The following is a 14,630-nucleotide window of genomic DNA, read 5'->3' as shown; positions in this document are numbered from 1 at the left end:
CAATTACAGGGACAGGTGTGACACATGTGTGGTCCCCACACGGTATTTCCTTCATGTCGCTTCCCCTTTAGGAACTTGCTGGTCTCGAATTGTGTATTCATGCAAAAGAGCCTGAGTGTGTGCGGATTTTCCTGTAAAACCTAAATATTTGTATGTTACTTGGGGGAAGAGGCCCCTTTGGCCCCCAGAGGGCAGGTCTTCTTTCCCTTGCTGTATTAGTAGCTAAATTCCACCCCACGGGTTTAGTTAGATTTATTTTTTAACAAAAACATTAGAAATTAGGCTTTCAAATGTTTAACGCTGACTGAAATTTTTGTATTTAGTTAGAGGATCTATGACCTATACCATCTATGTGGCCTGAAGGGAGGGGTTTTTAACCTTTAATCTGAAATCAGTTGTGTTGCATCTTGACAAATACCGAGTGTCCCAGTGGCCTTTTTAACTGGTGTGCGTCCTTTTGAGAGTTCCCCAGTAAGCAAAAAAATGAGCGTTGTGTTGTCCTCGTGTTTAGAATTACAGGCTGGAGGTGTGTGTCCAGTTTTTAAAGCAGTTTTGATTATGTCTGACCATGTATGGATTTTCTTGAAAAGGATTATAGTTTTACAATTTCAGTTCTGAATCATATTTTTGATATGCTGCATGCCAAAAAGAATCTACCTGTTCTGGGGTAGAGGGAAAAAAATTGCCATCTTACTCTCTGAGTGCAGAACAAGTTATCACTGAGAAAGCCTTTTTGGTTTCATTTTAAAGTTAAACATGTCTTTTGAACAGCTGTCTGTTCCTTGATTTCTGAAGTCAGAATGCAAGCACAGTGCATTTTGAAGGATTTGCAAACGCAGTGGCTCCCTCCCAAACCCCTGGGTGTTCGTTCTCATTCTGGAAGTGAGAATCTGTGGTAGAAACCGGTGAGTCCCGCGGTGCTGACGGGGGACCGCAAAGAGCCTGTCCAGTCCCGCACTGAGCACGGGGGAACGTTCTTGGCCAGAGGCAGTCATGGTTGGGACCCTGGACTCTGCTTGACACAGACGCGATCGTAACAGATGTAAGACTTCTTAGCAATCAGATAAGTTGTTTGCTTTCTGTTTTACATAGGAAACTGTTTTCTAAAACTAAAATACTTGAATTGTCAGACAATGTAATCTCAGTTTGTATTAGTTTTCGAGGAAGTGTAATAATCCATGGAATGTGAATAAATGGAAAGTAACAAAATCAGTGTTTGACACTTTTATGTTCCTCATGTCAATACAAGTCCTGTGGGCCGGAGGGAGTGGGACGGCGCAGAAATCCCCAGGCAGCGGAGGCTCTGCTTCCTCTCAGCCCCTGCCCGCGCCGGCATCCCGTTTGGAGCCACTCGAGGGTCTGTCGTGTGGGATTCACATCCTTACAAATGAGAATGGGCAGGGTAGCTGCATCACGGGCCCCCGACCGGAGCACTGCGCCAGATGCCGAGCGCTCCTTTGGCCGTCAGGGCAGACTGCCGGACGGGCTCCATGGGTCACTTCCCAGAGCTCGGCGCTGGGGCGGGTGAGTGCGTTTCTTACGGTACACACATGGGTTTGGGATCTGTGTCCAGGCCTGTCTCAGTCAAAAATCTGTGAACCCTCCTAAGGGTATTTTAAAACTGTAAAGATGAAGACGATCAAGGAAAAAACACACTGTAATTCTAGAGCTTTAAATTTTCAGTGATCCAGAAAATCGCTATTAAGGCATTAACAGACTCAACTATAATACAGTTGCAATACGATTTTGGAGTCAAGTGCTGAGTGGCTCAGACATGTGTCCTAGTAAGGTACTGTGGAGACAGACTTACTCATCGAATCAGTAGTCCCGAACCAGGAACGTCCCGTGGGAACTAAGTGACAGGAGAGGGTGCTTGTCCTCAAAATGCACCGGTCCCTTGTAGGCACTCAGCGGATGGGCCGCTGAGAACAGGGTTCTCCAAGTGTGGAGCTGGCAGCGGCAGTGGCCACACCTTGGAACTTGCCAGAAATGCAGACTTGGGGGGGGGGGCGGGAACAGCGTGGTTTTTGTTTTTTTTTATTGGGAAATTCACACTTTTAAAGTGTAGGGTTCAGTCCTTGTTGGTATAGTCACAGAACTGGGCAAACATCACCATTAATTCCAGAATATGTTCATTCCTGGGCGAATGAGTTTCAACAGACGGTTCTGACACAGGCTCAAGTCTGAGAACAGCCCCACCCCTCACAGGCTATGTCCCTGCTCTGCTGTGATGCCCTTCTGGCGCATTCCAGTAGGGGACAACGGTGCCAGCCTCGGCACATGTCTCCCCTCCACCTCTGCACCCAGGAAGGGAGGAGGTAAGGCTGGGAAAACCCAGGCCTGAGTCCCACGTGCCCGGGGGAGCTGCAGACCCACGTGGACTGTGCCCAGCGTGCCACTCGTGCCCCTCGAAGGTGTGCGTACACGCCCATTAAAGGACTAAACTTGCCTGGCTTCCAGAATGGTCTAAAATCTTCAGAGCAAAATTGTTTATTTGAAATATTAAAGTTCACTAAAAGCCACGGTTCTTTCAAACTGAGCAATCTAATTGTTTTATTAAAGTCAGACTCCAAGATGAAAGACCCTTAATCCACACACAGGAAAAGAAATAATCTTGTCAAACCGGTTGGCTTAGGTAGAGGCCAAGTCAGCTGTGAGCATAAGAAAGGAAGTCTTGTTTTGTCATCCCCCAAAACAAACGTTTTCCCTTCGCACATAAGTTTCCCAGTTGTCCCGGTCATTTTAACAATCACGAAGCACAGCAGGCTTATCTGTTAAGCATGTGTACATACAATGAACTAGCATAGTGCACGGATTAATTTATTTTACATTTTCCCCTCCTCCCGATAGAAAATTCCCAAAGGTTTTCCCTTCCAGCCAACATGTATTTCTAAAGCTAGGCCATGACGGTAGTTCCTAGACGTTCCTCGAGGGTGGACTAGAAAGACAGAGGCAGCAGCGTTAGCCTCGAGGAGGCGGCAGCCCCCAGGACGAGGTTCTGGTGCAGCTCTCTCCAGGAAGAGCTGTTAAATAGTTTTCAGGCGACTGTTTTAGAGGGGCCTCCTCCTACCTTTTTAATGAGAAGGGGGTTTGACCTGGATGGCAACGAAGACCATGTTTCACTACCAGCCTGCCTGCTTGATGGCCGCGCATGCAATCTGCCCTCCGCGAAGCTGCCTCAGAAAATTCTCCCGGTTCGGAGGTTTCTAACGCAATGGATGTTTGCAAGAGACATCCTCGATGTGACGGTTCGCACTGTATTTCTAGATTTGCGTACATGTTCCTCTCAGACCCCCCTTCTGTGCTCTCACTTCCTCTCATGTAACTTCTCGCCGTGGCGGAGGCCTGACGCCTGCCCATCACCTGAGACACAACTTAGTTTGTCTGCTCCCGGGGCGAGTGAGCCCACCGCCGCCGAGCCCCGTCAGCCTCTGGTAGGCGGAGTCCGCTCCAGAAACGTGCAACAGCGTGCCCGCCGGGCGGCCTGTCGGGAGGGACTCCTGACTCTGATCCCAGGCATTCTACCATGGCACGAGGCCTTTTTAAGAGGTACTCCAGAAAAAGCTACTGCCTTGTGGGGACTGGGAGCTAAACTTGAAACGCGTATCTTGTGTTTGGATTTTGCAAATACTGCCTGGAGCCGAACCCTGTCCGCGGGTGCCCTGACCCCGTGCTGACCCAGCGTGGCCAGAGCCACGGCCCGGGCTGGTTTCTGTCCATCTCCAGGCATTTCTAGAAACGAACTCATGTGAAAGCTCCAAAAACGCTCGAAGAAGAAATCTTTGGGGGCAAATTAAGTTTCAGTCACTAAGTTTATGCGTTGCCGTAACGTCTGTATTTGATCTGAAATACCCGTTAAAGAAAGAAAAAACAACCAAGTACAGATTCATCGGAGGAAAACGCTGAGGAAAAACAAATTTAATATCCAACATGCAAATCAACTTTGCACAGAAACGCAAAAACATGAACAGCTCACAGCCATCCAAATGCCGCCCAGAGATGGTTTCTGTACGCGGAAGATGGTGAACGGGAAGCTGCTCGTTTATGGAAATACCACTGACCACGAGATCCTAACATGTTTGATTACACCATTCTGGTGCTTTTGCCAAAATATATTTTGTAGAAATCATTTCAGTTAAGCCTCAAAGTCGTGAAAAATTGCAGGTTTTGCTTCTTCTCACAGGGAGAGAGTTTGCTTGGGGACCGTGAGTGCGCGCTGTGAACACCTAACCCGCCCGGCCTTCGAGAAAGAGGGAACGCCCCCAGCCGCTCGGCCGTGACCTCTGGTCTCCTGAGCTCCGGGCCGCGAAAAATCAAGGTGCCTGCTTGTCTTGGGGATGGTAGAAAAACTGTAAACACAAACTCTCCCCGCGGTGGGGATCTGAACCCACGGCCGGCCGGGCCGCTTGGTGTCCGGGTGACTTGGCTTCTGCGGGCGGGTGTCCTAGTTCTCCAGACTATTCTGAGACAGGCTCAGAGAAAGGGTCGGAGGATTTCTCCTCCCACCGAGGACCATGTCCACGCCACATCAGCCAGTGGAAAGGAACAGAGGAGAGCAGCCTCGAGTGCACCACCCCCCAAACCGCCTCGAGGGCTCAACCCCCCCAGAGGCCGCGGGACCCTGGCCATGGGACCCTGGAGGGCCTCCCGCTTCCGCTCCTGCTCAGGGGGCCTGGTGGCAGCCGGCACAGGCTTGTTGCCCTCCCGGAGCCTGAGGTGTTTTAAGAGAAACCTGCTTTCTGATCCAAAGGTGAGAAGAAGCCCGAACAGGGAGAATCCCCATCATGCCAACAGACGCTCGATGTTCGAGACCAGACAGGAAACTCCGTTCTAGCGCAGTCACTTGCCAGAGACCTCTTGAGGCTCACGGCAACGCTGGCAGCTTTTTCACACGTGACATCTTTGAAGGTTCTCGGCCAACGACTTCGAGCCTCCCTGTTGGGACAGCATCAGATGTGTTCTTCAAGTCAAGTCACTAGAATTTGCCAACCGCACGGGGCCTGCCTTCGGGAATGTCTTCTGATGGGGAAAAAACAAGTTTTTACTTCACTTTTGGAGTCTGCTGTCCAGATGGTCTGTGATTCCAACAGCAGCAGCAGCTCCCGGTTTCCTTCTAGCTGGATTCTTGGAAGAGCAGTCCCACCGGGCTGGCGTCGCGTCGCGAGCTGCCAGGGCTCCGCGGAGGACAGAAACCCGACCGGCTCACGTGTGCACCGTCCTTGAAGAGTCCACGTTCCTGGGACCGGGACTCGGAAAATCTAGCCATCCGCAAGGCGACTGGGCTCTGGAAGATTTTGTTCTCTGTGGACGACTTCCCTGTCGCTTACATTTTAAATAAGATTTTTCTGAGACGCTGAGCCTTGGCTACCTCTACAAGCAACTGGAAGCTCCTGGAAGACATCGGCGTGTGAGACCAAATGCCCCCTCGGCCTGCGGGCACTGGAAGGTGGACGAGAGGCCACAGGCCGCCCATCAAGATGCCAGGACCATGACATTTCTTATAAAAGGAGAGCTTGCTCTCTTATTCGTGTCCTAAAAAGTGACACCGCGGTGCCTTCACAGAAAAACCACACTTTGATTCCAGTTCCCACTAAAGAAATGTGTGCGTGGTTTGGTCATTCCCGCGTTACACAAGAGACAGGCGTGTTTCCAGAAACATGAAAGATGGCCTTACGAGAAGTGACAGCCGGACACGCCAGGACACTGGGGGGCTGGGCTTGGCTGGCCCCATTACTTGTTATGTATTACTCTGTCACTGATGTCCTTTGTCACTTTGAAAAGAACCTCAGGGTGACAGCTTACTGCCTAGTGGAGTGACCAAGTGCCTCTCAAAAAAGCGTGATTAAAATTCAGTTTCAGACGTAACCTCCGGAAGAGGGAAAGGGCGGAGGGCAGACGCCGCCGCCCGCACGCGCCTGTCTGTCGCAGCGCAACGGTGTCGCGGACGCCTGGGTGGGCCGTTGGCCGGGCCTGAGGCGGGGGATGACGATCGAGCCCGTGTGTGTGAGCGCTGCCCCGGTGTGGGAGGGAAACAGCCAAGCCGCCATGTGCGCCGCTGGCACGTTACAAACGAGGGGTCATCTCTGGAACGCCACTGTGGTGCCCGTCTCTACGACCAGCGAAGCCTTGCATGCATGACTGCAAATGGCCCTCGGGTGACCTGTGATGTGCGTCTGTCACTTTACAGAGGGGGCGTCGGACGTGCCCGCGGCCCCGCCAGCAGCGGGTGGCTGAGCCTCAGGGTTGGGTTCCAGTGGGAGGATCCTGAGAGCAGAGGGAGGGCCGCCGTCCTCCCGCGTTTGTTCCACTACCTCATCCTTCCGTGGAAGATACACCAGGGCCGTATTTCCCCCAACACCTGAGTTCCAGAGCCTTCAGACCCCGGACGACCAGGGAGAGAGAATTCCTGAAGCTGTAACTTAGCCTCCCTGGACACAAGCGTGGCGGCAGCATTTGGCTCCCCTGGAGAACACTTCTGCAACTGGGGGCCGCGCTCAGGGATCGGAGGCTCCGCCCCAGCACGTGGCAGCGAGGCCCGACTCTGTGCTGTCCTGAAACACTGCTCTGGAACGTGAAATTGTGCAGGCAGCTGGGATTCGGCGAAGCGGGGGCTGGGCACTGCCACAGAAGACGAGAATGTTCCAGCCCAGCCCCACCACATGGAGGATGGGCGAGGGAAGCATCCGAGAGTCTGCCCGGACCCGAGCTCTGCAAGAAGGCTGCCTGACCCAGTCGTGCACCAGAACCCTGGACGCTTCATGAGGTAGGTGGTATCAGCCCCATTTTACAGGTGGGCCAACTGAGGCAGAATGAAATGCAACAGCTTGCTTTAATAACAGCATATAAAATCTAGAGAAAGCCCCAAGGTAGCCCCTGTTCCCAGAGCCCAGCGCAAACCCTTGGAGCGCGCAGAAGAGAACGGATGGGAGAAGGAGCCCCTCGCAGAGAGGATCTCCGTGCACAACAGCAAACCCTCCGATATTCCTGGGGACTCCAAACAAAACAACATCGCAACAGAGACCCAGCTGACAGTTTATTCCCAATGGGGCAGGGGGACGCTTCCGCTCGAGAGGGCTCGTGGTTCTGAGAGCACCACGTGTCATCCATCACAGGTGGGAATCCCTCCAGCGCCAACAAGGCCGCTCGCACAAACCCACTGGACCAGCCGCCTGGAGGTCAACTCCTCTTGGCCTCAGTGAGCTGGTCTGAGAAACAGGACCAGTGCACGCCATCAAAGCAAGCTCCAGGAAAACACCCTATCCCCTCCCCGGCCCCCGGGATGGACGTTCTACCTAGAACCTTCCTGGGAGGAGGCCAACACCCACCCCCAACACTCCTCTCCTGTCCGACTACCAGGCTGTCCCACCTGCTCTCAGAGTCCAAATTCTGTGGGTCACGCCAGCCGAGGCGCAGAGCGGGTGTCTCCAAGGCGGAGGGTGTGCGCTGGCGGTGCTCTTTGGCTGGAAGCAAAGGCCATTCCGGCAGGACCGGGGCCTTTCTGGAACCGGGCGTGGGGTGAGGTATTCCCAGCCCAGGGCAAAACCCTCAGACGCCCCATCTCCCCGAGGCAACCCATGTGTAACCAAGCAGTAAACAAGGGAGGGCGGACAAGTTGGGCCTAACTCAGACGCGGAAGTCCATGGGTACAACAGGACGGAACCGTGAGCCAGTTCTCGGGGAGGCGCAGACACTCGGGGGCCCCCAGCTGGGCGGCCTGTCCACCTGCGGTCTGCGCGCAGACGTCGGTCGGTCGGTCCGGACACGCTCCGGCCGCCGGCCGCTCCTCTGCTCTCTCACAGCCTCTTGGCATCTCTGGGCCTCTCGGGGTGCAGAGGGCGCTGCAGAGATGGGCCGGGGGTGGAGGGGGGTGGGCGGGCGGGCACGGGGGTGCAGGAGCCGAGCCGGCGGGGGGAGAAAGAGGCACTTCAGTTTGGGCTGGTGTTCGTGGAGTCGGCCCTGGCCCCAGGAGGCGAGCGGCCCCGCCTGGCTCCGGCTCCGGCGCTGGGCTGTCACAGAAGACCCCGGTGGCGGTGGACAGGTAGGCACTTGGCGGCACCCCCAGGGCCGGGCAGGGCTGGGGGGCTCTGCGCAGGCTCTGCACACAGCTAGGTCATCAGGATGGGCTTCTGCCGAACTTCCAGGATGTCTAGGACGGCGGGGGCGGGCGGACAAGACAAGGAAGTGTGGGTCCCGGTCAGTGAGGCCCCCAGAGCTCCGCCTCACCTGCCCCCAAGCCAGCCACACCACCCCCGCCCTGGGGCTTTGCAGCCACTCAAGGGGGGACGGGAGGGACCCGACGCAGACACTCACTGGCGGGTCCCAGGCATGAAACGGGGGGTCAGGGTTTCCGACACCCCCTCCACCCCCCGCCCCAGAGAGCGAGGGTTTTCTGCTGCAGCCCACGCTACCTGTTAAAATCCGATGTAGCGGCAAAGTGACGTAGGTCAAATGTGCATAGAGAAGGAAATTGCCATCCGCTCTGTTCAGCTTCAGCCAGGACCCAACCAGGGACCGCCCCGTGCCGGACAGGGACCGAGACCGCAGGTTGGTGGCATTATGCAGATCAGCTAGTGGGGAGAGGGCCGCGTCAGGGCCCAGGCCACAAGCCCCCGTCGCAGGACCAGGAGAGCACCTCCCACCCCAGGAACCTGCTCTGCCGCAGCCTGGGCCCTGTGCCACCGGCCCCTCCACGGCCCACACCTGCCCTAGAGCTGCAGCCCTAGTCTGGGACCCCAGACTCCCCCATCCCTATCCAGCCCTCCCCTCCCCTCCCCTGCCCTGGAGGCTCTCCTGTGGGTTCTGGCTTGTCGCCTCATGGTGTCATTTCTCTGCTTCCCTGTGACCCCGTCCATCACTGCAACACGGCACCACTAGTCTGCAGTGCCCAGGGCAAGGCTGGGAGGAGCCATCTTCTGGGTCACCCAGGGAGGCAGGCCGGGTGGTTATCAGTCCTTCCCTCCTCATTGGGAAAGGAGCCGAGGTGGGGACAGCACATGCCCAAGTGCACCCTAGAGCAGGTCAAGGCCAGGGCCGTCTGTCTCTGGGCCCCAGTGCTCCGAATAAGGACCAGTGTCTCTTCCGTTCAAGGTCACAGCCCCAGCTCTGGCCAGGGGCCGCCCTGTGCTGTCGGCCACCCCCTCAGTGCCCAGCACACACACAGGGCGCCACACCTTGTCTCTGGCGGCAGCCTGCCCTCCTACAGTCCTTCTCCACAGGGACGGCTGAGCAGGATTTCAGTAGCGAATCTGATCCTGTCACTCCCCTGCTTAAACCCTCTAGTGGCTTCCTGCTGCTTAGATGAGGGTTAGCCCCACTCTCACTGGCTTGTGGGTTGCAGGGACCCCCACGGGCTTCAGGCAGAGACGCTCTGGAGGCCACCAGAGGGTGGGGTGAGCCTGGGGGATGCCCCAAGGCACATTCTGGAGGGAGGGAGGGCACTGAGGAGGACCCAAAGCAGGAGGCTGATGGCACAAAGGCAGGAATGAGCCCGAGAGCTCATCTCACTAGGCACCGGCTTCTAGAACCCTCTGTGTGGAGCAGTCAATCAACATCGGGGAAAGTCTCAAGCCTCCTGTCCTGCCCCCTATTCTGACCCCAGATCGGGAGCTCCTTGAGGCAGGGATTTCTGTCTGTCCGTCTGCAGCTCCATCCCCAGCCCTGAGAGGCCCCTGGCACCCACCAGCCCCCAAGACGTGAACGCACGGGTGAACACAGAGGGCCCGGGAGGGCCGCAGCAGGCCCTTGGTCATAAGCAAGGCGCTCACCCCCGCCGTTGTCCTCGCGGAAGAACTCCTCGCTGTCGTTGGCCGAGTGAGACTTCTTCATCTCCGCGATCCGGTTCCGGGGCACCTTCCTCTTGAGGGACGGGGAGAAGAAAGCGGGCCGGTTGTTCCGCTCTGGGGTAGGGGGCGTGCTGAAGGAGGTCACCTGGAGATAACGAGCCCTCGTCACTGGTGCAGCCCCACCACCGCTGGGGCCCCTGACACCACCTGCCGGTGGGCCAGCCTCCCTGGGCTGAGCACGAGCCGGGTGCCCTCCGCGGGCCCCAACAGCGGCCGGCCCAAAGCCAGACCAGCTGCTGAGCCCGCGCAAGCCCTCCCACGGAAGCCTCCCAGCTGACCCGCCAGACGGGAATCGGTAGGAAGCTCCTCGGACGAGTGAGGAAACGAAGGTGGGACAGCGACCTTGACCTGCCCAAGGTCACCCAGCAGGACAGGGGCAAAACCAGGATTCAGCCCAGGTCTTCTGCCTCCTAAGGCCATACTCTTTACCCCAATTCCTTCCCCTTGGCTAAGATGCCCCCCACCCCATCCCTCTCAGCCCCAGTACCCTCTCATGGAGGGCAATCGCAAAGCGGCCCAGGCTTCCATCCCCTCATCTTGTAACCACACTGTTGAGCAAACGTTTTGTAGAGCCGCACAAGGTCAGGCAGGGGCAGCACAGGAGACAGACAGGCACACAACACTGCTCCCTGCCCTCAAGGAGCTCACAGTCTGGTGAGGGGTGACAGACTCGGAAAGTGACAACCACAAACTGAAGGCTGCTTGCTGAGACAGAGAAAGGGAAGCACAGGATACAGGGGAGCACCGAGCAAAAGGGGTCCACAGCCTGGGAAATCAGGAAAGGCTTCCTGGAGGAGACGCTGCTCGAGATGGGTCTTGAAGGACGAGTAGGAGTTCGCCAGGTGAAGAAGGGGGGGAAGGGCGTTCCAGGCAGAGGGAACTTGGCCCATCTCCTCCCTCCTCCCCATGCAAACAAGAATCTGAGGAGCAAGGTGAGCTGGGACTGAGACTTCAGGAAGCCCCATCAGCCTCCTCGTCACGGCTTCCGACATCCACCAAAGTCCCGGCGGCCGCTGGGCTCCAGACGGTCCTCCCATAAGCCAGGGAAGGTTTTCCAAAGATAGAAAAAAAACAAAACACCAGAAACCACAATACACACAGAGTCTGCATTTGTCATGAGCTGGTTACAAAGGACCCCTCTGGAAAAGGGGGACACACGACAGTAAGCACAGAGGTGGTGGGGGCCTAAGCAGCCCCCAGGAGGTCAGGCCCTGCCACTCGCAGCTGCATGACCCTGGCAGGTCCCCTCCCTTGACCCTGGGCCTCCCGTTACCCTGAGCCAGGCACCATGGCCTTCACCCCCAACTGCCACCCTGGGAGGGAGCAAGTATCACTTCCATTTGGTGTGTGGGAAGAGCCAGGCTCAGCAGGTGTGGAACCGTATCTGTGGTTGTTCAGCAAACGTGTGGCCAGAAGTGGCACCCAGGCCGACCCAGCCCAGAGCTCAGGCCACAGGATTTCTACATTCTGCAGGGCCTCGGTGGGCAACTTAGGACCAGGGAGTAGAATCAGACTCCATTTCTCCCAAATCAGCTCAGAAATGTATCGACAGCCTCCACTTGCAAGATGAGGGAGGTCGCCCGCCCGGAACCCTCACCCACGTCTTTGCGGAAACCAGCCCGGGTTGTTTTTATTCGGCTTTCCAACCACAGTCGTTGCAGAAGAAAAAAACCAGGAAAGGACATAAAGAAGAGGAAGAAACGTGCTGTGGGACTACCTGGAGATGGGCACGGCTAACAGTTTTACAGAACGGAAAGTCTAGCAAACACACGCTTGCTCGTCCTGGGCAGTCAGCAGGGCGGCGCGCTTCACGCCCTCCGTCACCTCCCGCAGCGGGTCAACAGCCAAGGGGAGCCAGTGGCTAGGGAAGCACCCCAGGGTCCCGCCCGCGTCAGCTGCTGACTGTGTTACAGCTCCCCGAGCCTCCCAACACCAGTGCTCCCCGTTTCTGGACGAGAAAACAGGCCGAGACCTGCCCCAGGTCACTGGGGCGGCAGCGCCCAGACTCCAGCCCACGCAGTTTCACCCCGAAGTCCCTTCCTGTAGACAGACTGGCCAAGGCTGCTCCCCGGACCGCCGCCCGCCCCCCCGCCCACCTGTCCCTTCGGAGACCTACGGCTCTGAGCAGGCTAGAGCAGCCAAGGGGCTCGAGACTTTCTCCTGCCCTAGCCCTGACCCCACTGGGGCCCCGGGGAACAAAGCTGCCACTGACCTCGGCTTCCCACCCCTGGGGAAGGATGGTGTCCTAGAAAGAGTAGGGCTCAAGGGCTCGGTGCTATCACACAAGAGCCGTGGGACCTAGGTTGGCACCAGTCCATCCAGCAAGCCCGAGTCTCCATGTCTACCCACGGGGCTGCTGCGGGGACCCCCAGCACTTGAAGGTGCACGACACCTCGTGAACAGGGGGCCGGGCAGAGGGAAGAGCTGGGCAGCTCCGGACCCTGTTCCCCTTCCCCCCGAGCCTCACGGGGCAAGCGCGGGCGCTGGCTCATCCGCACCCCAGGGCACTCCCCAGGGCAGGCCGGTTGTGGGCGCACGCTCGGCCAGCAGGGCCCGGTGAGGCAGGGGCCGGGACCAGCCTGGGGGTCCCTTCAGCTGGGCCCAGCTGCAGCAGCAGCTGAGGGAAGCAGAGACCACGCCCTGAACTGCTGGGTGACCTTGGGCAAGCCACTGCCCTCTCTGCATTTGGCCTGCTCCCCTGAGGGTGGGGTGATGACACCTACCTCACCGGGGGACTTTAAAGATCAGGGAGGCGTTGGGAAGCGGATCCGAGGGACGGAGGGCCCTTCCCCGAGCTGTGCAGCCCTTACCCGCTCGTGCATGGGTGAGGCCGGGCTGGAATCCTCTTCAGTCCCGCAGGGGGACGTGTCCCCAGTAGACACGCGGCTGACGGCCATCTCCGCGTGGCCCTTGCCCTGTGGCCCCTTCATGCGGACGAACTCCATGTTGTTGTACTTATAGAAGCCGAACGACATCTTCTGTGCCATCCGGGCAGCCACGCTCACCTGCAGACATGGGGAGATGGCCCGAGTCAGCGCCCATAGGGGTGGCTTCTTCCTGGGGACACGGAGTCATGAGGATGACCATCCCCCAAAGAGCGGCCCCTGAGGGCTACCCACTTTCCTCTGGGGGCCGGGGGCCCCCCAGCAGGCAGGGTAGTGCAGGAATGCTTGGGGGTCGGGCAGATGCTCCTCCCACCACCCGACGACCCATGCCTCGCAGCAGGCCAAGCACCAGGCTGGGCACACAGCCAACCCCTGGGGAGCCCGAGACTACCCCCACGCCTTCCCTGGGGGGACCAGCTGCAGGGGAGAGGCCCGTCCACCTGCATTCCACCCCTGCCCCACCAGCCAGGTTCTGTTTCGGGAGTGTTTGCACGCAGGGTGGGGCCACTGTCCCTCTGATCCAGTGTGCCCAGACGACTGAGGAGCGACACACCAGAACGCAGGCCCTGAGCCACCTACGAGGGACCCGGGGGCCGTAGGTGCTCTGAGGAGCTGGGCAAGGACAGAGGGCCCAACGGGGACGGGGGTGGGGGACGTCCTCACACTTACTCGGTTGTCGTACACCTTCTTGAGGGCTTCATAGCGGATGGAGCCCTGAAAGATGACCCCTTGGAACAGGTTGGTTTTGTCACTGGCCACCAGCTCCACGCAGACCATCTCTCCCTCCCCCACGGTCATGTCACTGAACACCTGGGACGAGGCACAAGGGAGACAGCTGCCCACCACGGAGCCCGAGGCCTGGGTCCTGGCTCCACCTCCTGTCACTTGCCCGCCCGCTGGCATCATGGCTCCAGGGCCTGGGGCATGGACCCAACTTCAAGGTCACACGGACTCTGGTTCAAATCTTGGCTCTGCCACAAACAGGCCGTGCCAGCCTGGGGACGGCACTTAGTCCCCCAAGCCTGAGGGGCCTCAAGGCAGCAGCCCATCGAGGAGAGACCCTGAAACACGGGCTCCCTTCTTCCTGAGTCTTCCCTGGGGTCCTGACCGCCCCTAGGGGAGTACAGGCACCATTATGGGGACCTTGGTGGCGGCAGAGAGCAGCAGAGCAGAAGCTGGGCAGGGGCAGGGCACCGGGTGGGGCCTGGGTGAGTCACTTTCTGCCGTGAGTCCTAGTTTTCCCAGCCTGAACACAGAAGCTTGGCCCAGAAGCTTCCACAGCCCTGCCCCCTCTGACACCCTAGCATTCCGCAGTGTGGAGGCACTGGTTTGGAGTGTCCTGGCCATCCTAATGACGCCTCCTGCCCAGACAGCCCTTTTTATAGGTGTTTATGACGCGTTCTCCCATTCACGAGCTCGTGTGATCTTCAACCCCAATGGACACACGATCATGACACTTATTTTACAGATGAGAAAACAGGCTCAGAGGGAGGTGAACCCCACCAGCCCCAGTCCAGCATCAGGAACAGCGGGAGCGAAGGGGGTAGGAGTCAGGATCACCCCCGCTGCCCACCACCTTTGCCGGGCTGCAGGGCTGTGAGGCGGGAGGGAGGCCGGCTTCTCGCAGCCCTAACCAGGGCCCTTGGGGACACGTGGCTGGGCCCGAGGAGCTCACCTCCTCGAAGCTGTCGATCATGAAGAAGATGTTGGGGTAGCTGATCTTGGATTCCTCCCCCTTGCTGTCCATGGGGTGTTTACTGGGGGACGCAAACACTTGCTGAAAGGGAGGGGTTTTAAAGGACTGATGAGGCCTTGCCTTGCACCCAGGTCCACAGCCACTCAAGGGACAAGTCCCGGTGGTCACATGGCTAAGACCCAGGCCAAAGCCAGAGGGAACAGCTTT

At 57.9% G+C, this 14,630-nt stretch overlaps 1 protein-coding gene across 3 annotated transcripts in view; it reads right to left on the bottom strand.

Moving 5' to 3' along the window:
* Window positions 1-7,745: 7,745 nt before the first annotated feature.
* The window catches only part of KIAA0930 (KIAA0930 ortholog), a 31,336-nt gene continuing 24,451 nt past the window's right edge, over window positions 7,746-14,630 (bottom strand). The window contains exons 5-10 of one of the 3 annotated variants that reach the window (XM_032882790.1): window positions 14,403-14,504; window positions 13,397-13,537; window positions 12,653-12,847; window positions 9,765-9,927; window positions 8,409-8,567; window positions 7,746-8,146 (exon numbers count right to left, since the gene is read on the bottom strand). In XM_032882790.1, the coding sequence (XP_032738681.1) occupies window positions 8,106-8,146; window positions 8,409-8,567; window positions 9,765-9,927; window positions 12,653-12,847; window positions 13,397-13,537; window positions 14,403-14,504 (801 nt within the window). In that variant the 3' untranslated portion in view covers window positions 7,746-8,105. The remainder of the gene's footprint in view (window positions 8,147-8,408; window positions 8,568-9,764; window positions 9,928-12,652; window positions 12,848-13,396; window positions 13,538-14,402; window positions 14,505-14,630) is intronic. The other 2 variants (XM_032882792.1, XM_032882791.1) reach the window with 2 other exon arrangements.

Source organism: Lontra canadensis, unplaced genomic scaffold (genome assembly GCF_010015895.1).
Source record: "Lontra canadensis isolate GAN:19392208 unplaced genomic scaffold, GSC_riverotter_1.0 scaffold84, whole genome shotgun sequence".
NCBI lineage: Eukaryota > Metazoa > Chordata > Mammalia > Carnivora > Mustelidae > Lontra > Lontra canadensis.
The sequence above is the reverse complement of the archived record's forward strand: the minus strand, read 5'-3'. Positions and strand labels throughout refer to the sequence as shown.